The 25,228-nt window shown below is 35.3% G+C and overlaps 1 protein-coding gene across 3 annotated transcripts in view; it reads left to right on the forward strand.

The window, feature by feature from the left end:
- Nucleotides 1–25,228, forward strand: part of LOC138706389 (uncharacterized) — a 129,469-nt gene that overhangs the window by 23,550 nt on the left and 80,691 nt on the right. For 2 of the 3 annotated variants that reach the window (XR_011333975.1, XR_011333974.1), the window contains exons 2-3: nucleotides 13,181–13,319; nucleotides 17,092–17,269. Coding sequence is in view for 1 of the 3 variants with exons in the window: in XM_069835625.1 (XP_069691726.1) it covers nucleotides 17,092–17,269 (178 nt within the window). In the remaining 2 variants the exon portion in view is untranslated. The remainder of the gene's footprint in view (nucleotides 1–13,180; nucleotides 13,320–17,091; nucleotides 17,270–25,228) is intronic. The other variant, XM_069835625.1, reaches the window with a different exon arrangement.

Below are 25,228 nucleotides of genomic sequence, written 5' to 3' on the forward strand. Positions count from 1 at the left end.
CGCATTTGACAAACGCAGACAAATCTGCTCTTTTTAGTATTTTAAGATATACTTGTCAGTGAGGAATCCGTATACTGAAATTTTCCCACTTACATGAACAAATTATGTATCCAATGGATCTGTATGTGCACCAGCATGCTGTACACAGAGATCTATGCATCTCCATGTTCTCCTTGACATGTTGTGGAGCATCTCAGAAGTTATGTTTCAAAAGGCTTCCTCCACACTTTCCCGCAATTCTTTTGTCCTGTACTGACGTTGAAAGACATGGGACTTGATTATTTTCCACAATGTGTTATCCGGTGTGGTAAAGTCCGGGCTTCGTGGGGGCCATTTCAATGGGTCTGGAGATGTTGCTGATCCACGCCCAATCCAGCGACCTGGAAATTGTTCATCAATGAATTCACACACCTGAATAGCAAACTGGGCTGCAGACCTTTTCTGCTGTAACACCACAGATGATCCATGATCTCTTCTCTTGCAGCTGAGGTATTAACCATGTTTGCAACATGTGCCAATAAGAATTTCCATGTTCTCTTCGAAAAAATACAGTCCAAACAGGTCTTGTGATGCCATCCCAACTCATATCATGACATGAGATGGCGATCAAAAATACCTGCTTTCAACTTCTCATGTGTTACTGATGGAAATATCGAACAGATATAATTTGAAGCAAGCGCCATCTTTATCCAGAGCCTTCACTTATTACTTCATTAGGCCTAAGTTGATATGCAGTGGAGGTAATAGTATTTTATTGGGATCAAGAAGAGGCTCATGCTTAATATTCTTGTCTCCAACTTGAAACATCTCCCTAGTAGGCCATTCCTTTCTTATCCAGTGTTCTTGTTTTGCACAGCTGTCCCTAGACACATGCAACATGGGTATTTTGTGTACTCTCCTTGTTGACCCAGCAGTAGCAATATTACCTTTAAGTCACCACAAACAGTCCAGCAGTGACCAGTGTATTTTATCTTATGGAGAAGTATTGTCATTGTTTCATATGCTTCTTTCATTTTCACTGAGTGACCAATAGGAATAGATGCTAATTTGTTGTCATTATTCAACAGCACACATTTTAAACTTCTCTTCGAGCTGTCAGTGAACAGCCTCCATTCCTCTGCAAGGTATTCACATCACATAGCTTCAATGAGTCCTTTTACATCACTGCAGTACACAAACTGTTCATCCATCTGAAAATATTTTACCAGGCTCTTCTCTCTTTGTCAGTATATGATGGTTGTTCCGGGGATTAACATATTCCTCTCTTTTAATCTGGAACCCAATAATTTTGATGATGCTTTCGGTAGATCAAGATCACACACAAGGTCATTTAATTCACCTTGAGTGAAAGGCTTGCGCAGAATGCGTTCATCAGACACCACGAAGTCACCATCATTACTATCTGCTTTTGTCAGGATGCTAGATTCGTCACTGGAAGTTTAAAATGTTTTGAAAATAGGGCTAGGAACACTATCACTGTGTCTTATGGGTCTTATGGCTGAGACTATTCCAAGTGGGCAGCCACCAGGATGCCGCATGGCAGCTCTGGGTTCACATGAGCCGTGCCGAGTCCTGGAGCGAGACAGTAAGTGAGTGGGAAAGAGATGGAATACCGATCGCTGAGAGGGAGGCCAGGCTTCCTGGAATATTGTAATATCTATCTTTCAAAACTGTGTGACATTGAAGCCTTATCAGTTCTCTTTGGAATTTGACTGGAGCCTGCTCAACATTTACAGAAAAGAGCGTCATAAAAATGTTCACTAAGTTCCTGCATGCGGCGAGAGATTGTTTGTGGAGAGAGACTAATTGACTCAAATAACGGCACCAGGAAAGGACATAATATCTCTGAAGTTGAAATCATGCACTCCTTAACAAACATTCCATCCGTAAAAGACCGGCTACTTTTGGAGATATTTAGAGCAACAATATAGCTTGCATGGACAGCTCTTTCGGAACTTGGCTCACTCATTGTGCTTCGAAAGAAAGTGAAAAATGAATTTTTAATGACATTGTCACTATACAGAAAATAAATACATAGTTAAATGTATTCTTTAACAGTTTAACAAACGTTTTTATAATAATTCTCATACATTGTTGACAACTGTTCAAAATAAACTTACTATAGCCATTAATTTAATTATGTTGCCTTTAGAGTACTTAATTGGTTGAAATGATATTTACCTCGTCGTAAGAAGACTGCATTTTGGCCTTTAGTTTCGTTATTAATGCCTTCCTTTCTTCGCCAATAATAAGAGGGTGGGTATCAGAATGTATAACTTCAAAGTGACGCTTAATGTTGTACGTTTTTCCCGTACATTGATATGACATACTAAATATTGAACATTGTTGTCGTCAGATTAGACAAGATACAAGCCCTTCTGAGAGGGGTTAAATCCTGAACCGACTGTTGACGTACTTCTCTTCATTCTTATTGAAAACAGTTAAGCACAAACAATAGTAAACCATATGGATGAATGAATGAATGAATGAATGAATGATTGATGGAACGCATAATCCAATGCCCCAAGAATATAATCGAACAGACGATGGGAAGAGTAGATGATCGCATGCATTTGTACACTACCACAGCCTCAGTGACAGAGAGAAATGCGGGTCCGCCCTGGCCAGACACAAAGTAGCGTCTGGACGTCCTAGCCCTCAAACGCTGTGTTGGAATGGTCTGTTATAGCTGATCGCAAGAAGTTAGGATATTGAATGGAATGTTTTGACTTTTTGTTAAAGCCTGATACATCAACCATACAAAAGTAGCTGTCTTCCACATGATCTTGCTGTTCCTGCCACATCCTTGGAACTCAAAACTGAGGTTTTATCTCTGCCGCTTCGTTCACTGTCTCAGGTTTTCAACACATGTTCTACACACTTTATGCGTTGTCCAACATTTGTCCTGATCACCGAGAGTTTAACCCCAAAATATGCATAATAAGCTTTGAATACAAAGTCTGATACATTTGTTCTTTATTTTGGTTTGTAAAACAGCCACAAATGTAACAAAATATGTCTGGATCATTTATACACTTTCGACGACCGACAGCCATTTTGCACAGGAATCTACAACGAAGAAAAATACATTAAGTTTGTATTTTTTAAACAACACAAAAAAATACATGAAATTCCCTATTTCGTGAAACAAACCTGATGTGATGGTGCAAAATGGTGCTTAATGATCAGTTCAGCAAACACTAATTAAGTTAACACAGGAATCTGCGAAAAAAAAAAAAAAAAAAAAAAGGACAATACTTAAGTCACCATTTGTGAAAAAACCTGAGATGATGGTGCAAAATGGATATGATTTATGGATTCAGCACCCTCGAATTAATAAAAATCAACTCTTAACTTAATGTAAGCAAAATTGATGTAGACCAATGTAATCTTACTGAATTGTAGTGTAAGCTTTAATTTATTTTCTATGTACTATACTCTTCTTGCATAACATATGTAAAGTCCATGGAACAACACTGTGCCCATTCACTTATTTCAAAAAAAAAAGCTTATTCAGATTTTAACGTCGAAATTTAATGATGAAGTGAAGAAGGTTTTTTTCTTTTTTAGATGACCTAGCTGCCCAATACCGTATACAAATATTTTAAGAGAACTTTTTAAACCTTTGCTATCACAAAAAATGATTTTGGACTTGAAGCAGAATGACATTTTTCAGCTACAGCTCACAGTAAAGGCCCGTGTGATGTGATGGGTAGTAGAGTTAAGATGGAGGCAGCAAGAACAAGTCTGCAAAGGCCATAACAAAATCAGATCAAAACACCATTTCAACTCCATGAACTTTTGAAGACCATGGACTTTATAATAGGTATATGTTATGCAAGAAGAGTAAATAAAAAAAGAGACAGCTGGCACTACAATTGTGCCGTTTTATTTCGGCACACTACTTTTTTATTTTCCTTTTCCTTTCTCTCTTTCCTTTCTATTCTTATTATTTTATTTTTGGTATTAGTTTACCTTACTTTTTATAGATGGCTCTACTTCTTCTCCATTTTCAGTCTTACTTTCTCCTTTAGATAGTTTGTTTCTTTTCTTTTATTATTGCTCTATTATTCCTCACGTATAAGGAGCGAACCTTAGTGATCACGTGACTTGGGCTTGGTTTGTGATTGGTTATTTCGAAGGAGCATTAACGAACAGTTTGAATTTAAGGGAGAATTACGTTTAGGGTTTTAGTCTGGTGGAACGACTCGTGGAGGAAGGTTGGGCGACAGCTGGGTTAGCTGTGAGTTGGTGTTGTGGCTATTCGCGATGGGATCGCGGGTAACTAGCTGTGATGTGATGGCAGAGCCGTCGGGTGTCGAACAGGGATTGTGATTTATAGCCCATAATAGTGGTCTCCAGTCTGTGGAGCGGTGTACTGTGTGAGAATGGAAATATGAGAGTGGAAGAGAGAGGTCATTGTTGGGCTGGATGCGAGATCGATTCAGCATTGGATTGTAACAGGTTTTTGGTATAATGATAGAGTTGGTTATGTGTGAATTATAGTAAGAGTTTGGTATCCTAAAGAGTGCGAGGTTAGAAGTTGGCATTCCTCAAACAGTGCTACATTAGTTATAGTGGGTTTGGTAACTGAGATTTATACTATGTCAGACAAGCTAGGGCTTGTCGAATTTATTACTCATGATTTCAGCTAGGGAAAACAGATGGCATTACTAGTGCATGTATTGATGAATGCCAGGTCAGTGAACTGCAATGATCAACAAACCTACTTGGAGGGGTGAATGATAAGTGATTGTACGTTTTCGTGAGACATTGGTTCACATCCATTTTTCTTACTGTGTTGTAAATAAATGTTATTGGCGTGAGTTAAGGATTTACATAAAGTGTTTTCTTGTATCACCTTATCAAAGAGACTGTCAACCCGATCATAACTTTCTACGGCAGGGCAATACTTTATTATTGAAGTATTGGTTACTCAATACTTTTACCAACTAGTCAGAGTACACAGTGCCTGAACGTTTCACAATTCAGTAAGATTATGGCGATTCCAGGAACTCAAAAGCTCCATGCTTCCATTTCCTCAAGGTGTGAAGCAAAAGTTTATGCTAAAACCTTTGGACTATTATCAACTGCTATTCAATCATCCCTCATGTTAGATGTTAGATTTCGGTGAACTGAATAGTTATGTAATTTCTATGTACAATGGCAGATGGTGGTTGAGCTATGTTTTAGGGAAAAAAATGGAAACGAAAATGAAGTGAAAGTTACATTTCTTTACCTATGAGAACTTTCTCATTCTTTTAACTAGTCCTCAACACTTGACATGCTCTGGATACTTCTACTGATGTAATATGCAAAGCGAATTCTTACACACTAACTTGTTAGGCTTATGTTCTACCTGATGATGAAAAGAAGATTGCTAAGAAAATGAAGTATTTTCTACACTAAACAGAATACTGATACACTTAAGTCAGCAGCAGCTAAGACCTCCAGCATATCGGACATACTACATGTATTTAATGTTTTGAGGTAAGCTGATAAAAGAAATATTTTGTTCTTGTAAATTAAATACATTTTTTGAGTTAATATATACTAAAAATAGAAATTAATTTCATATTGTTTAAAACTTCCGGTAATATGTCAGCTAGATTTGTCCAATGCTACACTTTTGTCAAAGGCTAGATGAGATATGCTGGTTATTTCCTCTTACATATAAAACTTATACTCCTTGTATAAGTATCGCAGATCTTTTTGACCCCTGAAATTTTAAATGTTAAGCAAAGAAGTGAGTCACTATCCACCTTGCATATTGTTTTCCAACCCCCAACTGATACCCGTCTGCCAATCGCCGTGACAGTAGGAGTACACTCAGAACTCGTGTAAATAGATCTGTAATGCCAATAAGTCACGAGCACCAAATCTAATAAAACGTTACAGACTGCATTTTGTTATTGTTAGAACTTTTTTTTCACTACACTATCACTACTGCTTTCATTGTAATTTGTTGTTATTATGATCTTCATCCTATCCTTTTATCATTGTGATTGCTATTTATACATTTATCTTACCCATAGATGATGGATCACCCTTTCTCTCTAAACTTTATGACTAATAGGGATGATATTCTTTACCTCTGGATCAGTAACACTTCTATTTTTCCCCATCTTCTTACACTTGAACTCTAACTCTCTTAAAATACTCTTTAAACTAGTGCCCCCCAATCAGTGATGAGTGATTTCACGTAGAATGGGTAAGAACTTCGAAATTGTAAGAGAAATTTTGTGCAAAAGATAGAATTTGTGAATCGTTCATCGTATCACGCATTTGTCACAGTCATCACTTATCAATACAGGGTGTTTAAAAAATACGGGGCATAATTTCACGTATGTATTTCCCGCATGTAGACAATCAAAATAGTTCATTACAACATGTGTCCGGAAATGCTTCATTTCCGAGTTATGGCCTTCACAACATTGAAATTCACTGGAACATTTTTCTTTCTGCAGGTCGTTGTCATTACAGAAGATGTTCAAAATGTCCACCTCCTGCTTGAATACAGACCTCACATCGATGTCTCATTGACCTGCGAACACGATCCCAAACTCCAGGAGTATTGCGTATGTCCTCAGAACATGCCAGAATTCGATTCCGAAGGGATTCCAAATCAGGCACCGGAGACGAATAAACCAATGATTTTAAATGGCCCCAAGTATAAATCGAGAGGCTTCAGATCAGGTGAGCGTGGAGGCCAAGCAATTGGGCCACCTCTACCTATCCATCGATCAGGAAACCTTCGATCCAAGTACCGGCGAGCCATACGACTGAAGTGTGCAGGAGTGCCATCATGCAAGAAGTGAATGTGTTGACGATTGATCAGTGGAGTGTCTTCTAAAACATGAGGTATGGGGTTCTCCAGGAAGTTTGTGTACGCCTGTCCCCTTAAGTAAGTCTGTTTACAAGTACATGGGGTCCAACTAATCGATCACCAATGATACCGGCCCACATGTTGAGGGAGAACCGCACCTGGTGATGAGATGGAACAGTTGCACGTGGGTTTTCATATGCCCATACATGCTGATTGTGGAAATTTGTTATGCCATCTCGTGTGAACTGTGCTTCATCTGTAAATAATACTAAGGCAGGAAAGTTCGGATTTACACCACACTGCTGCAAGAACCACTGACAGAACCTAACTCGTGCAGGGTAATCTGCTGGTGACAGGGCCTGTACACGTTGCAAATGATAAGGATACAATTGATACTCTTTCAACAGTCTCCAGACAGTTGTATGAGGAACATTGACTTGCAATGCTACCCTTCGTGTGCTGATAGAAGGAGTCATGTTCACAGCCTCCAGAATCTCCTCCTGTACTTCTGAAGTTGTAGATCTTGGTCGTCCCCTTCCCAAACCAGGAGAGTTAAATTTTCCATACTCGCACAGACGGTAATGGAGACGTACAAATGTCTTCCGATCTGGACATTGTCGCTGTGGGTACCTCTCCTGGTACAAATGACGAGCCAGCGCAGCATTGCCGTCCGCCTTACCGTGCATGAAGTGTATCTCTGCCAGCTCTTGATTTGAATATATGTCGCACAGTCTAATGCCTACACAACACTGAATGTAACCTTCGCCTCGGAATGAACTGTCAGAGTGCCCTCTTAATGTCTCCTTTGACGGCAACGACCTGCGGAAAGAAAAACGGTGAATTTCAATGTTGTGAAGGCCATAACTCGGAAATAAAGCATTTCCGGACACATGTTGTAATGAACTATTTTGATTGTCTACATGTGGGAAATACATACCTGAAATTATGCCCCGTATTTTTTTAACACCCTGTATATGTAGTGGTCTTTTGCCATCGACTGTTTCTTTCCTGATGCACTCATTGATGTACCTTCAACTTCATGTTATTTTTGTTCAGACAAATTCCTCTTTACCTTTGTTAGAGACCTTGTTTGCCTCTGCTATTCTCTGTATATTATTTTTACTACTATGCTTATTTCCTCAAAACTGTATACATTGAGAACGATCTCTCTTGTTCATCCCATTTTAGTAGGCCTACAATATTTTAGTTTAAAAAGTATCGGTGGCATCTCGCCTACACGTCAATTTCTTCTAAGCAACTGAGCATATTTTCCTTTAGTATCGTTGCTCCTCCCCGTCTACCCCAGCCCATTGCTTGACCCACTCCTGCAGAGGACACCACAATAAAGGCTCACTCGCTAACTTTCTCTTTCCTCACAAATGCCAAAAAGATCTGCGACACTTATATCATCTGATCCCATTATGGTCCCAAAATGGAACACTGCGAGGTGTAAGATGATGGTACGAAGTAGTTTTGTGATTTTTTAAAACTTGTATTTGTTTAACAACAATTTTTATATTGTAACCCCTGTCATGTTACACATATTAAATCCAGTGAAAGAGCTTTAAAATGAGACATTGGTCAGGTGTATGTCTCATCTGGTTCCAGAGAAAATGATAAATAATAATTAATTTACTTCAGGATGCAGCATTTTCGATAAAAAATAATAGTCAATAACTTTTGAACAGAAAACAAAAAAATATCTTCAGATTTCCATTCATAACTATGTAAGGTCATTTGATATAGTAAGTTCAATCAAAATCTGACAGGTCAAAGGCGATTTTAATTCGAAACTTTGTTGTTTTGACATGGAATGACTCAGGGTACAGGTTGACCTTTTCATGGAATTGTCCAGCATGTAGCCTACTACATTGGGCAAATTGCCTTTCCTTTTTCCACGATAATATGAGTAATTCCATATCAAATCAAACACCTATGAAACATGACAACTTAGTGTTGGCGTAGACTTCCGCAACTAGTGTACATGGTCTGTGGAGAAATGTCCGGGCTTATACTGCATTGTCTTGGTGCTAGTAGCTGATGTTTCCACTGCTGTGTTGCGGTCATCCACTGCTCTGAGGATGACCACAGCACAGCGGTCGGAATGTCAGCTACTAGCACCAAGACAACACGGTATAAGCCCGGAAGTTTCTCCACAGATCATGAGAACTTAGTATTTGCTCCAGTTTTTTATATATTCTATTGATTAAATTAAATAACCTATGTGCAGTTTTTTCGGGCGGGCACAAGTATTTAGTCATTTATTAAATATTACTTTTTCCGTAAATTAGGGTGCAACGTATTATGAAAATGGTTATACTGAAGATTCTATAAATCATAGAAATTTCGTATTTATATCATTTTAAAGTGCTACAATTGCACTATTATGTACTAATTTTTAGTGCTCAGTCAAAACATAAAATGGGCCCCTTTTAGGGGTTATATTTTTAAAATATGTTCTATATATCAGGGGCCTACTTCTAAAAAAGGAAAAAAATACCATTATATCCTTTGAAATGTTTTACGTAGAACTGCATTGATATTAGAATGCTATTCGAATAAGAAGTCGCTGTGCAAATAATTTACTGATGGTGTGTTTGGGTCGGAAGGCACAGATTGAGTGAGACCGCGCACCGAAGCATACAGCTGCGATAGCCACAGCGAGAGGAAGTAATGAGGAGGCAACGAAAGACATTATCAGTGATGCGGTGTTACTATAAACAGATAATCTCTAGTTCTAAAAGCATGTAATGTCCTACCAACACTTAGCAGTTTCCCTTTAATATCTAACAATAATTCCAAAGACTTTCGAAATAGGTACAGTATCATGTTGTGTTGTATGTGAGTCATTCCACGTCAAATCAAACAGCTGTGTACGAAACGTGACCATTTAGTATTTACTTAAATCTTCTAAATTATGTTCTGCAGTTCAAAATAAGAGGTCTGTAATTTGTTCTGGGATCATACTTTAATATTTTACTATTTATACCCATTTAATTATATGACAAATTCATGCGCAATGCAGTATGAAAATGCTCATTGTTAAGATTCTATGCATCATAGATGTTGAGTGTTGGTGTTATTTGAAATGGGAACAAATGGGCAATTATATCAATTGTTCTATTAATGAGGTTGTTTTACAGGATCACTTTTTAAACAATTATTTTTTTATAACAGCTTACTTAAAAAATTAAAAAAAAATATATAAGTATAATCTATTATATTTTACATAGAACTACATTGGTTTCAGATTGCTTTCGAGTAAGAAATAACTTTAAAAATAATTTATTGGAGATGTGTGAGAGCTTAATGACGATTGAGAATCGCCAATAAAGAAGAAAAAATTATCTAAGAAATATATCCAAAACAAAAAATGCAGAAAGTTACAGATTCACTTAAAAATAAAATATTTCATATCAGAGAAGACTCAACTTCAGCTGAAAATTCAAATAATTCAGATATAAATACAGAAACTAATAGGCTCCTTCCATGAAACAGACGACAGAAATATCAAAATACAAAATATATTAACAATTTTTGATAGTTTGTCCTAAATTCAACAGCATTTTAATGTCGCCACTCACATGATACGAATTTCTAAACAAGTAGCAGCAGAAAGGGAGATTTTGGCTACTCATCATAAATTGGGAAAAAGTTTAGGAACATTAATTATAAATGAGAAGGTTGTTCAATTTTATAATTCTGGTGATGTAAGGAGGCTTATGGCTGATAAAGAGAATTGTATTTCAGTTAAAGAAATTGGAAAGAGAGTTCACAAACAGAAAAGATTTAATACTATGTAATCTTAAGAAAACATACCAGTGTTTCAAAGAGCAATATCCGGATATCAAAATAGGGTTTTCAAAATTTTGCGAACTCAAACCAAAGGACTGTGTACTCCCTGGAACAAGTGGCACGCACGCAGTTTGTGTTGTGCTCATCATGAAAATGTTAAATTAATGCTTGATGGATTAATATTTCTCGTCTCACTGCAAATTCAGAACTCATTCTCACTAATTATAAAGACTGTTTTTGTCGCAAATGATCTGCAATCCTCCATCATCCAACTGTTATTTAAAGAAATGTGATGCTTGCCCAAGAACTGAAAAAATGACACAGCATTTATGGTAACTCTTTGAATAGTCAGTAGAAGAAATTACCTATAGACAATGGGTTACAGTGGATCGAACAAATGTAGAAACCCTGCTGTCACCAGTTGAAGACTTCCTAGCTAAATTGTCCAACAATTAAATTTACTGCATCACACGTTTATAGCACAGCAGCAAAATTTGTTTTTAAGAGAGCACAATGAAAAACTAGTGTCTGGAGAGTGCATGGTGATATGTGATTTTTCAGAAAATTATACTTCTATATGATTTTTCAGAAAATTATACTTCTTTTGTCCAAGATTCGCAACAGGGAATCCATTGGACCAATAATCAGGCCACAATCTATCTTTTTGTCGCGTACTACAAAGAGAATAATGAAATTAAACATAATTTTGTTGGTAATTTCAGAACATTTAAAACATGATACCAGTGCTGTACATCTTTTCCAGACCAAACTAATACATTTTTTGAAGCAGGAATTGGAATTTGTAAACAAAATAGTTTACATGTCCAATGGACCGAGTGCCCAATACAAGAATGAAACAAATTTTTCCAACGTATGTTACCACGAAGATGAGTCTAGGATCCTTGTTGAGTGACATTTTTTCACTACATCACATGGAAAAGGGGCTTGTGATGGTATTGGAGGTACCATTAAGCGGCTTGCTATGAAAGCTAGTCACATCAACGGATGTATATACGTCATCCAACATCGTAAGATGAAGATTACATTTGTAATGTTTCTTCCCACCCATAAGCAATGCTGACTAGATCAGATGCTATGGACAGTACTCTATAACAGAGTCGCCAGTATGAAAGGATAATTTCAAGCCTTCAGCGTGAGACGAACTCCGCCTGACCTGAGTGCAGGAAGTCGCAGGTTCGAATCCCGCTCGAGGTTGTGAAATTTTTCTTTCATACCACGGCATGATTGTGACTGTAAAGCATTTAAAATTCATTAATATGTCACATCAACGGACGTATATACGTCATCCAATATCGTAAGATGAAGATTACATTTGTAATGTTTCTTCCCACCCATGAGCAATGCTGACTAGATCAGATGCTATGGGCAGTACTCTGTAACAGAGTCGCCAGTATGAAAGGATAATTTCAAGCCTTCAGCGTGAGACGAACTCGATAGCTCAGTTGGTAGAGCGCCTGACCAGAGTGCAGGAAGTCGCAGGTTCGAATCCCGCTCGAGGTTGTGAAATTTTTCTTTCATACCACGGCATGATTGTGACTGTAAAGCATTTAAAATTCATGACAACTACTCTTCAACCCGGTATAGACTCTATTGTAACACCAAGGAAACTGTATAACTGGGCTGAGAAAAAACATTTCTAATATTACTTTTAAATTTTTTACCATTAATGAATATAAAAAAAACATAGCAATATTTTCTACTCAAGGTACCAAGAAGCAAAAGTGGTACGACATACCTTACAACTTCATTCTTAGGCCATAATAAAGAACTATTTACTTCAAAGTGTGAGTAAAGTGGTGGACATTAAATAGAATTGGTTGTAGGTGATCAGTTTTAAAAGTACAGTGTTATGTAAACTGTAGTTATCACTTTTACAAGTGTATATTTTACAAAAACAATATTTGAATACAGTATTATATTACATAAATTACGTGAAAGAGTGATATTCTGACCATAGAACAGTGTAGAGTGGTCACACAGCTCTCATCTGCAGCTGCACCTGCATATCATGTTGCAACAATACTTATGCGGGCTGCATAATAAATAATTTAAAGATATTTAAGGATTTTTTTCTGTAATTTTAAAGTAAACCACTGCCATTAACACATATTTTTATATGTTTAAATGTTTTTTTTTAAGTTAACAAACTTATATTTTATATTATTATGCGAAGAACAAAGTATGTATTGTCACCTTCAAATTGAGACAAAGAGCAAACCTCTGTGGTGATTATTAGTGGAGATAATCACGTTTAACAATAATGATGTGCGAACTATTTCAGAATCTTTGATAACACATATCTACTACAATAATCGAGATAGACAACAATAATAAAACACGTATTTCTTGTTTCAATCCATAGTAAACTGTGTAAAATTTGTTTTATCTAAATCAGAGACATAAAAGTCAATTCGAGTTTAAATTTATGCGATTTGATGTGGAATGACTCATATATGAAGTTAGAAGTACATATATAAAGTACCGGTATTCCATTTGCATTTATCTGCTGTTTTACTAAAACCATAAATATGCTTCCAGATGTCCCGTGCATCACATAGAGCAGTGGTGGGCAGATCTTGAGATACTATCCATTACACAGAGGAGAGTTTGTGTGGTAGGGGAATGTACTTTGCCCCTTTCATGTGTATGGCTAACTGTAATAGGAACATAATATAAGGTATGAACACACATTATCTCTGCCATGTGTTGAGCATGCTTTCATCAATGTTTTACAATTAAATTAATTGTACACATTTCATTACATAAAGATGGTATAAAAATAAATGATAATTACCTTAAGATCCATGCTGACTGAGCAAATTTATGAAGTCTGGAGCAGTTTCAGTCAGGGCTATATTTAGTTGCGCTACAAGATTTTCATTAGTTATTCGGGATCTGTTTTTAGATATCACATGTTTCATTTGTGAAAGGAATTGCTCACAAATGCAAGTCGATTCAAACATAGAAGCAATTCTTGAAGCAAACAACTTATGGCGGGTATATTTTGACTGACAGACACATTTATATATTTCTATACCCTCCAAGCGTTCACATTTAATTGTAAGAAAAGTGTCTGTCTGTATAGGTATCTATGATCCATTTGTAAATCCAAACTGGTTTTCATTATGTTTATGGCGAAAGGATTGGGAAATAAATTCATTTTCCAACTTTTTGAAATCTTTAAAGCAATTATTTTTAAAATCAACTTTAAATTTATTTAGCATGTGAGTGTATTTCTTCAAGCTGTCTACCGACAAAGCACTGGATTGTGCATTTAAACAAGGAAAAAAATAACAGTCAGCATCCATTAAATTTCCTCTCCAATATATCTAGTTTAACACAAAAGATTTATTCAGATTGTACATGTGTACTATGGTCTGGTTTTGCTATTCAAATGCTCTGATATATCTACAAGAAAAGCCAGTCATTGACCCAATATTCGTCTTCTAGTTAGGAAATTAGCTTGTCCTGTAAAGAATTATCAAAGAATTAATTATTTTCGAATAATAAAATATTATAAATAATACCTACACCAGTTAAAACAACATACCTCTTTCCTCATGAAGTCTGAAATTGTGTTATACAAATTAAAAACCACCCTAGACTTTTACCTCTGCTCAACCACCTAATTTCACACTGATATAACAGATCTTCATATCCTTCCCCTAAATTCTACAGGAATTATCGAAACTTGTGATGTGCTAAGAGATTTTGATTTTATTTTATTTATGATTTTTACCATGACGTCCATTATAGTTTTCATGTTTATTGGTTTAGTACATAGTGCTTATTGGTGTATTATACATTGAAAAGTTTTTAATGTTTCGGGAAAAACGTAATACGGCGAACGCTAAGCTCTGCCCACGACCCCTTTCCACTTTTCCCCTACAAGCTCACCACACACTCTAGCGGGAAAGAGCGGAAACAGGGGTTTAGGGTGGGGGACATCTAGTGTAGGAAAGTGGAACAAAAAGATGCGACATCTATGAACCAAAAGAGGAACTTCGTCCTGTCTGCCCCTCTTCTCTCTCTCTCTCTCTCTCCCTCTCCCTCTCCCTTTCTCTCTCTCCAGCCTCTCGTCTCTCTCTCTCTTTTTTTTTTTCTTATAACTTCGCAGAGGGTAAGGTTCGATCCAAGTAAGTTCGTAACTAAACGCTAAACGCACGCTTTTTGGTCACGCTTTAGACCTCTCGGCTACCGAGGCGAGTTGGGGGTAGAAGGGAAAATGAATGTATTTATGTTTAAGGGAACTGCCATAACATATTGCAGAAGAATTGCGCTGGGGACAATGACCGAGGGTAGAAGTGGCGGGCTTGTAAATGTAACTTGGTAGGGGTTGATTGCGGGGGTGGCATAAGTGTTAACGCTCGCTGGTAGAGCTCCATTGTGTCCGTGTCCAGCTTCGTGTACAGACGGAACCACGTGTTGTGATGAGCCATACCGAAGACGTGTACTTCTTCCTCAAAGTGTGCAGGGAGAATTTGAAGGCGGATACGGTAAGGTACTGTAAGGAGCATGGACTACTTGCTAGTCATTACGAGTGTCCAACCTGTAGGAAAAATATGAAATTAACGCCGAACTGATGGTGTGCATTGGACAGTGGGGCAGTGCGAAGTTAACAGGTGAGTGTTGTTTTTCCCTTTGGTTTTTTTATGCTGTTGTCTAATGCCCACTTTTGTTGTTTGTGTTGTGTTAGTACATGTGGTGGGCTGAGGAGCATGGAGTTCTTGCATTGTGGTAGGCAGTGATCCATCGATTGTACTTATTACATTGTGGTAGGTGTCTAATGCGTCCCTGTTTGTACGTATTACATTGTGGTAGGCAGTGATCCATCGAAGCGGGACAGATAGTAGAGAGAGACAGTAGAGAGAGAGAGCATGCGAGCGAGGTGCCGAGCGGCGCAGGTGGGGATAACTTCCCCTACTGGCATTCGCCGTATTACGTTTATGCCAATGTTTCACCTACGCCTTTTTTGTTTAAGTAATTTCTCAGCCTTTCTATTAAACCTTTCCTTTCTCCAACCATAGCAGGAGCCCCATCTGTCGAAACTAATATTAGTTTGTGTAAATCCAATTTGTATTTTTCGAAACAGCAGTGATGTAATGCTTTGAAAAGATCTTTTCCAGTTGTTCCCCCTTTTATAGAAATCGAATCAAGCAGATATTCCTGACCTGATGTATCTTTCACTCCTCGAATAAACACCACCAATTGTGCAGTATCAGTAATGTCCGAACTTTCATCTAAAGCAAGTGAATGCGCTATGAATTGGGATTACTAGATTTTAGTTGCTCATCCACCAGATATGAAATATCTTCTATACTTCTTCCTGTAGTACGACGAGACAAATTGATGTTTTCATATTGTTAGTTTTGTTTAGGAGACATAACTCTAGCCACATTTATTAAACATTTTTTAACAAATTTCCCATCTCTAAAAGGTTTCAATGATTTTGCAACTTTCCATGCAACTGCGTAACTGGCAAGAATTTCCTTTTGTTGACTGTTTTGACTGCCATAAATAATCATGAAGAAAGTGGCAAGCCTAAAGGAAACAGCTGTTATGATTCACATATCTTCAAACTACATGAAATAGGCTTTCAATTGACATATAACAAGCAACCATAAGATTAAAATTATTTTTCACTGCATAGTGATCACTTACTGTGGCATGATCCTTTAATTTTAATTGTATTCTTGATATTGTAGCTGTAATCCACTGGTAGAGGAGAAGAAAAAGCATGTTGAACTTATCTCTATGAGATTAAATAAGTTATTACATACTGTATCAGTAGACATATCCATGTTACAAATTGCCAGTGATGTTACTACTACGTTACAATAGTTTGAGTGAGTGGCACTGTCCGTTTATATGTACAACAGGTTTCCTGTGCCAGCCTGCCTGTTGCACTGGGTGCCCACTTGGCAATATGACCACCATGAGCATGTCTGTACTAGATCCTTAAAGAGTAGTCCTTTTTATTTAATTTCATAGTCTTTGTGTTTATGAATAACATGTCAATAAGTATACTGCTGCTTGATGTAAAAAAAGGGTAACACAGTAATCACTAACTATAAATTACAAAGTTATGAATATACATACTATTAAGTGCTTCAAAAATGCACTTAACATCTATTTCAGTAATTTACGTTGTCTGCTTTCTATGTTCATTTTGTACTTTTTCTATTTCAATATAAAAATTAGGAAACTTATGTTGTGCTTTTCTCAAAACTACTGTCATGGTGCTTGCTATCTTTTACTCCCTAACCCTTCAATTATGATCGTCATTGATTTATTTAATATTCTCATATGATGAATTTGGATAATATAATTGTGGAATTCGGATAATTTACTTATATTATTGCTCATCTTTTCATGACAAGTTGGTCAGCAATTTCATTTTCTGTAAAAAAAATACACAACAGTATGGTAAAATGTGTTGTTCTGTGCAGATAAGAACACTGGATAATCTGGAAGGTAGTAACAGAGCTGGAAGCAGCGATGGTGAGTTTGGTGCTGTAGACAGTGATGAAATACAAGAGACCAACAGGATGGTGGTGATGACATTGAGAGAGATGAAGATAAAAGATTTGCTGACTTTTGAGAAAACAGCCAACAGAAGAGTGATGAGTAAGTGTTGGATATTTTATTTATTGCTTATAATACAGTAGAATACCTCTTAACCGGCACCAAAGGCACCAGCTAGTTCCGGATACGAGATTTTGCCGGATAATTGAATAAATACTGATATATACAAAAAAAAAAAAAAATAAATAAATACTGATATATACAAAAAAAAAAAAAAGGTTCGTATTTCATGTTGCCAAATGTTGAAACTGCAGCCATGTGAAGTTTATTTGTCTATCACATGTTCATAACTCAATAAACATAAAAAAAACTGTGTGGATTTTTCTCATTAATACACATCACACGTCACAAATAATGCACTAATTTTAGGTTTGAATATTCCCTGAAAACGAAAGTTCGTGCAAACTTCCTAATGTGGCAACACTGATGGCCCAGACTGTGACAATGTGGCAGATTTAATTTTTTTTTTTTTTTGCCTAGCCAAAAGTGCTGTTGTTTTGGTATTGTCGGTTGTTTGGGTGCTGGTTACGAGGGATTTTACTGTATGTTTAAAATTAAGTGATTCAGAATAATGCTGAAATACTATACCAGAATGTAGACAAAAGCTATACCAATATTTTGAGATTAGAAATGAGCGATCACTGAAACCTCGGTTTTTTTCAAAAGGACATTAAATTTGAAATCTCCTACATAGTCTGACCATCTGCATTTTGACCTTTATTTGTGAGATACTTATTTGTCTTTCTGCTTTTATGAAGTATGCCTAGTGCTATATACTCAAACTATTTTGTCAAAATTTAATGTAACAATGTGTATCTAGAGAGAGTGGACTGATAAGCATACTTTATGTTAAAATGTGAACCTTGCATATATTCCTTTTTTCTTGCCAGGACTCTCTTTTTTTTTTTCTCTACCAACATCTTCTTTGCTAATTCCTCTGTGCTCAAATACATTATTATATTTATAACATATTTATGACCTCATGTGCAAAATTTAAGGTCATTTGAGGAAAAAACTTTATTCACTACAGTATTTTTGAAGTCTAAAATGTTATCAGCTTTATTCTCACTACACATACGGCGGAGTTATAGAGGCGAGAATGTTGGCAGAATAGAGCCTTAGTGTTTTTTCTCGAAAATCAGCTTCTGTTCGGCATTCTCATTTTGATGCTATTGTGTCCGAAGTAGGTCAAGGGGAAATACAAGACCGCATCCCGTTCCTCGATATGGCCATTATTTTCCGGGGATTAGAGATTGAAATATTGTAGGTAGGAAAAAAAATGTCTGCAAAAAAGTGTAACGGATTTGCTCGATTTTATTGGTGATTAACGGTAGACATGCAGGGATGCTACAGTGAAAAGGTCGGGTCTCTGAGCCTGCTCGTTCTCCTTGTGTAGAGAAAAGTCTGTTTTGGAAGATCAGGATGACCATTTTTTTTAAATTTGCCGGCTTCTACCGCCCATATGCCTGGAGACAGAGGGTTGTCCTTTACACTACAGATACAATTCAAGGAGGTCTATTCACCGGTGCTATGAGCTTTGTTCTCATTGTATATACAGTGGAGTTATGGGGGCGAGAATGTTGGCAGAAGAGGGGTTTTAATTATACATCTTGATTACATAACTTTTAACACTGTATCAAGATGTTTAATGATGACAAGATGAATCATATAAAACAGAAATACAGGTCAGAGCGGATAAAAGCCTTAAAAACATCACAGGTCAGAGCGAATAAAAGCCTTAAAAACATCACACCACATATACTTTAACCATGATTGCCTAAACCAACAGCTAACACCGAAATACGCAGAAATCAACATAAAAACGCATCATACCCAGTACAAAAGACAAAAACCACAACACAAAGAACATACATACAAAATAACATTAAACACCTACACTACACAAAAAATCAACATAAAACAAATGCCTACAAACTACATTTACAATTAGCACGCACTCTACACTACACAGAACTTGAGGAGGTTATAAAACACACAAACAAAATAATTACAGAAATAAGCCAGAAAATAAAAAAAAGACACAACAATAAACTAGCAATGCTAAAGACACAACATACAACACGAAACACAAATTCCACCCAAGAATATTCAACACAACCAACATAACACTCAACCACAAAGAAACTAGATTACTAGAAAAAGGATTAAAACACAACATAACCAAATAATACAGGAACAGAACAACAAATAAAAACCATCATAAACACAGAAACAGCAATATAAAACACACAAAGACAACATCACGAATACATAAGACAAGACATAATAAAAACATAAACAAAATAAACAAACCTACAACAAACACATAAGAATATAAAACAATAAGCACCTTGAAGACAAAACAACAGGAAAATAATCTTAACTTTCATCAAAGCAGACAAAGGAAATTGCACAGTAATCCTACACAAACAAGACATACACAATAAAATAGAAACATATTTCAAGGAGAACATCACAGAACTCAAAAGCGACCTCACAACAGACTACCACAACATAAAAAAAATGTTATGTTTTATTTAATGACGCTTGCAACTGCTGATGTTATATCAGTGTCGCCAGTGTGCTGGAATTTTGTCCCGCAGGAGTTCTTTTACATGCCAGTAAATCTACTGACATGAACCTGTCACATTTAATTACACTTAAATGCCATCGACCTGGCCCGGGATCGAACCCACAACCTCAGGCATAGCAGGCCAGCACTATACCATCTACGCCAACCTGGCCGACAGCACCACAACATAATAAAAAACACAATAAACAAAAACAAACACACAATTCCAAGCAACATGAAACAACAACTAAAACCAATCAAACCAGTAGCACCTAAACTAAACGCACTACCGAAAATACATAAAGAAATTATACCCATTAGACCATTAGTCAATCATCGGAATGCACCAACACACAAACTAGCCACATACATGGACAAAATCATAAGAAGCAACATGAAATTCGAAAAACAGACAACAATAAAAAACAACATAGACCTAGTGAATAAAATAAAAGACAAACATATCCCACACAGTACAACATTAGCAACTTTCGACATAACTAACCTATACTCAAACATACCCATAAAAGGTACACTACTGATACTAGAACAGATGCTCAAAAACAACAACACACCACAAGAACATATTAAAGAAATCATCCACATCACAGACACCATCACAAAACGAAACTACTTCACATACAATAACAAATATTACACTCAAACTGAAGGCCTACCCATGGGATCACCCATATCCAGCATACTAGCAGAAATATTCATACACCACATAGAACAGACATATATACTAAACAAAGACAACAAACACGCAGACAACATCATATATTGGCACAGATACGTAGATGACATACTAATACTATGCAAAGGAAACAAAAGACAGATCCAAAACCTACATCACCACATAAACAAAATACACCCAAAGCTACACTACACATTATAAATTGAAAAAACAAAGCCATACATTTTCTAGACGTCACAATAACAAAAGTCGACAACAAACACACATTCAAAGTATACAGGAAACCAACAACAACACACATATACAACACATCCAATCACCCAACACAACACAAACAAGCTGCATTCCGAACAATGGTACACAGACTACTCAACATACCAATGAACCAGCATGACTACAAAGAAGAGCTAAACACAATCAGATACGTAGCACAAGAAAACGGACACAACCCCAACATAATAGACAACATAATAAGAAAGACAAAACATAATCACAAAAGGCATAAGAATACAATACAGACACAAAAACACAAAAAATACATCACACTAACATACGGAAACAAAATCACACATAAGATTGCAACCTCATTCAAGAAATTAAATTACAACATCGCATACAGAACAAATAATACTCTACAAAAACATCTCAACACACAAACAAATACAACCACACAGGCGTATACAAACTCAAATGCAACACCTGCAACAACTACATAGAACAGACAGACAGATGATTTCAAACACATTACAAAGAACACATCACAGCCATAACAAAACTACAAAACACTTCCATATAGGCAGAACACATCACAAATGCAAACCACACCTACAGAGACATCAACACAGACATGAAAATTCTACACATTCAACCAAAAAGCCAGAAACTAAACACACTAGAACAATACGAAATATATAGACACACAAAAACACATCCAAATGAAATTCTCAATACACAACTCAATTTCAGAAGACACACACTCTTTGACACCACATTACACTACACCAAACACACCCCCATAGGAAACACAAACAAAAAGCGCCAAGACCAGCAATAACCAGTTCTGAAGATGACCGTTAACAGGCCGAAACACGTTAATGAGGTAATGTAAAATTGAACACGAGAAAGAGACATAATACGTTTTCCAAAGGGGCTTTGTATAGCCTTGGTAGTTCTTTCTCGCAAATCAGCTTGTGTTCGGGATTCCCATTTTGATGCTACCAGTGGCGTATACTGGTTAAAGGGTTTGGGCTACCGCTGACCCTATTATTACACAAAATATATCTAACAATTACTTTAATTTTAATTACTATGGTAAAACTAATAATACAAAATTATTACATTATGTTATATTATAAACTTTTTCTTTTGTAATTTCCTTGGGCAGGTAGCCCCGGTAGCCCGCAAAATATGCCCCTGTATGCTACTGTATCCGAAGAGAGTCAAGAGTGAACACAACACTGCATCCCGTTACTCGCCATCGTCATTATTTCTGGAGATTAGAGACAAACCTTTTAGGAGGTAAAAAAAAATAAGACTAGATAAAAATGCAATGGATTTGCTCGATTTGACTGTGATTAGTAGTAAACATGCGGCGATGATACAGTTAAAAGGGTGGGTGTCCGAGTCCCATCATTGCCTTGTGTAAAGTCTGTTTTGGAAGGTAAAAATGATCACTTTTTTAAACTTTGCTGGCCTCTATGCCTGGGGGCACAAGGTTGTCCTTAACACTACAGATAGAGTTCGACGAGCTCTATTCACCTGTGCTATCCACTTTGTTCTCAATGTGCATATAGCAGAGTAATGGTAGTGTTTTCTCGAAAATCAGCTTGTGTTCGGGATTCTCATTTTGATGCTACTGTATCTGAAGAGAGTCAAAGGCAAATCCAACACCGCATCCCGTTCCTCGACATCGCCATTATTTCCAGAGATTAGAGACTGAAACCTTTTAGGTAGGTCAAAAAATAAGTGTAGATAAAAGTGCAATGGACTTGCTCGATTTTACTGGTGATTAGTAGTAAACATGCGGGAAAGCTACAGTTAAAGGGGTGGGTGTCTGAGTCCCATCATTATCCTTGTGTAAAGTTTGTTTTGGAAGGTAAAAATGACCAATTTTTGAAACTTTGTCTGCCTCTACCACCCATATGCCTGGGGGCAGAGGGTTCTCCTTTACACTACAGCTAGAGCTGGAGTAGTTCTACTCACCGGTGCTATCAACTTTGTTCTCACTGTACATATGGCGGAATTATGGTGGCAAGAATGTGGCGGAATAGGGCTTGGTAGTTTTTCCTTGAAAATCAGCTTGTCTCCGGGATTCCCATTTTGATGTTACTGTATCCGAAGAGAGTCAAGGGGGAATATAACACTGAATCCCGTTCCTCGACATCGCCATTATTTTGTAGGTCAGAAAATACAGCTAAAAAAGTGGAGTGGATTTGCTCGATTTTACTGGTGATTAGTAGTAAACATGCGTGGATGCTACAGTTAAAAGAGTGGGTGTCTGAGCCCCATCGTTCTCCTTGTGTAAAGTCTGATTTGGAATGTCAAAATTACCAATTTTTGAAACTTTGCTTGCCTCTACAATCCATATGCCTGGGAGCAAAGGGTAGGGCTTTACACTACAGATAGAGTTGAAAGAGCTCTATTCACCGGTGCTATCATCTTTGTTGTCACTGTGCATACAGCAGAATTATGACAGCGAGAATGTTGGTGGAAAAAGGGTTGGTAATTTTTTCTCAAAAATCAGGTTGTGTCGGGATTCCCACTTTGATGCTACTATATCCGAAGAGAGTCAAGGGGGAATACAACACCGAATCCCGTTCCTCGACATCGCCATTATTTCCGGAGATTAGAGACTGAAATCTTTTCGGTAGGTCAGAAAATAAGGCTAGAAACAAATGCAATGGTACGAAATCGGGAATTAATTAAATTACAATAAATTGAAATAAAATAATTTAATATATAGTAAATTAAATTAAAATAAAATCAATAAAAATAAATCAAATTAAAATTAATTAAAATAGATTAAACTAAATGAAATAAAATAAAATTAAATTTGAATAAAATAGAGTAAATTAAGATGAAATAAATTTAATTTAATACAATTAATTTAAAACAAATTTATTTAAATCAAATTAAAATGAATAAAAATGAAATAAATAAAATTGAAATAAATTGAAACAAATTAAATTGAAATAAAGTAAATGAAACAAAGAAAAGAAATAAAAGATTGAAATAAGTTAAATTATGTTAAATTGAAATAAAGAAAATAAAATGTAACGAAATTAAAATACAATAAATTAAATTAAAATAAATTAAGTCAAAATAAATTAAATTAAATCAAATTAAAATAAAATACAATAAAATAGATTAAATTAAAATAATATAGAAATAAATTAAATTATATTAAAATAAATTAAATTAGAAAAATAAAATAATAAAAAATGAAAGAAAAAAATAAAGTGAAATATCAACAAACATAAAAAACTATTGATTTAAAAAAATTCAAATACAAAATTCCAACCAAAAATTAAATTAAAATAAAATAAATTAAATTTGAAATAAGTTAAAAGGAAATAATTAAGTAGAATTAAAATGAATTATATTAAAATATAAAAATTTAAAATAAATCAAGATATAGTAAATAAATATAAATCAAATTAAAATAAAGTAATATAAATCAAATAAAGTTAAAATAAAATAAGTTAAATTAAAATCAAATTAAAATGAATTAAAAGAAAATAAATTAAATCAAAATGAAATAAAGTTAAACAATTCAAATTAAAATAAAGTAAGTGAAGTGAAATAAAAAAAAATAAAATACATTAAGATTTATTCAATTATATTAAATTAAGGTAAAGTAAATTAAAGTAAATGGAATACACATAAACTAAATTAAAATAAAGGAAATTAATTTAAGTCAAATGAAATTTAAAGAAAATAATTTAAGTAAATCAAATTAAAATAAAGTAAAACGAATTAAAATGAATTATATTAAAATGAAATAAATTGAAACTAATTAAATGAAAATAAAGTAATAAAATAAAATAAATTAAGAATGAAATAAATTGAAACAAATTAAGTTAAAATAAAGTAAATGAAACACAATAAAATACAGTTTAATAAAATAAATTATAGTAAATTCAAATACATTAAATTGAAATAAAGTAAATTCAATTAAAAGAAACTAAAACAAATTAAAGAATTTAAAATATAAAAAAAATTAAATTTCAAAAATAATTTCAAAAAGGAATAAAAAATAGTTATAATAAAAAAATTTAAAAAGTAAAAAAATTTAGACAAAATAATTTTCAGAAGAAATTAATTAAAAGAAAATTTTCAAAAAACAAATAATGATTTTCGAAAAGAAGTTTGTTGAGTTTCTTTTATTTGTTTTAATTGTATTTTTTTTTAATTTCTTCTGATATTCTTGTTTGAAATTTTTTTTGAAATATATATATATATTTTTTTTTCAATTTTCTTTTTGAATTTTTTTTTTGTTTTGGAAATTTTAATTTTGTTCAATTTTCTCTTTTTTAAAATTTATTTACATAGTTGATCTATTTTCTAATTTTACATTCGTTATTGTCCGTTGTTACATTCGTAGCCCATTCGTACACTTTTACATTAGTACATTTGTATACTAGTACATTCAAACACTTTTAAATTGGTACATTCGTAAACTCGTTCACTACACTACACATTCGTGCGCTTGTGCATTCGTACATTCGTCATT

This window comes from Periplaneta americana, chromosome 9 (assembly GCF_040183065.1).
Source record: "Periplaneta americana isolate PAMFEO1 chromosome 9, P.americana_PAMFEO1_priV1, whole genome shotgun sequence".
Lineage (NCBI taxonomy): Eukaryota > Metazoa > Arthropoda > Insecta > Blattodea > Blattidae > Periplaneta > Periplaneta americana.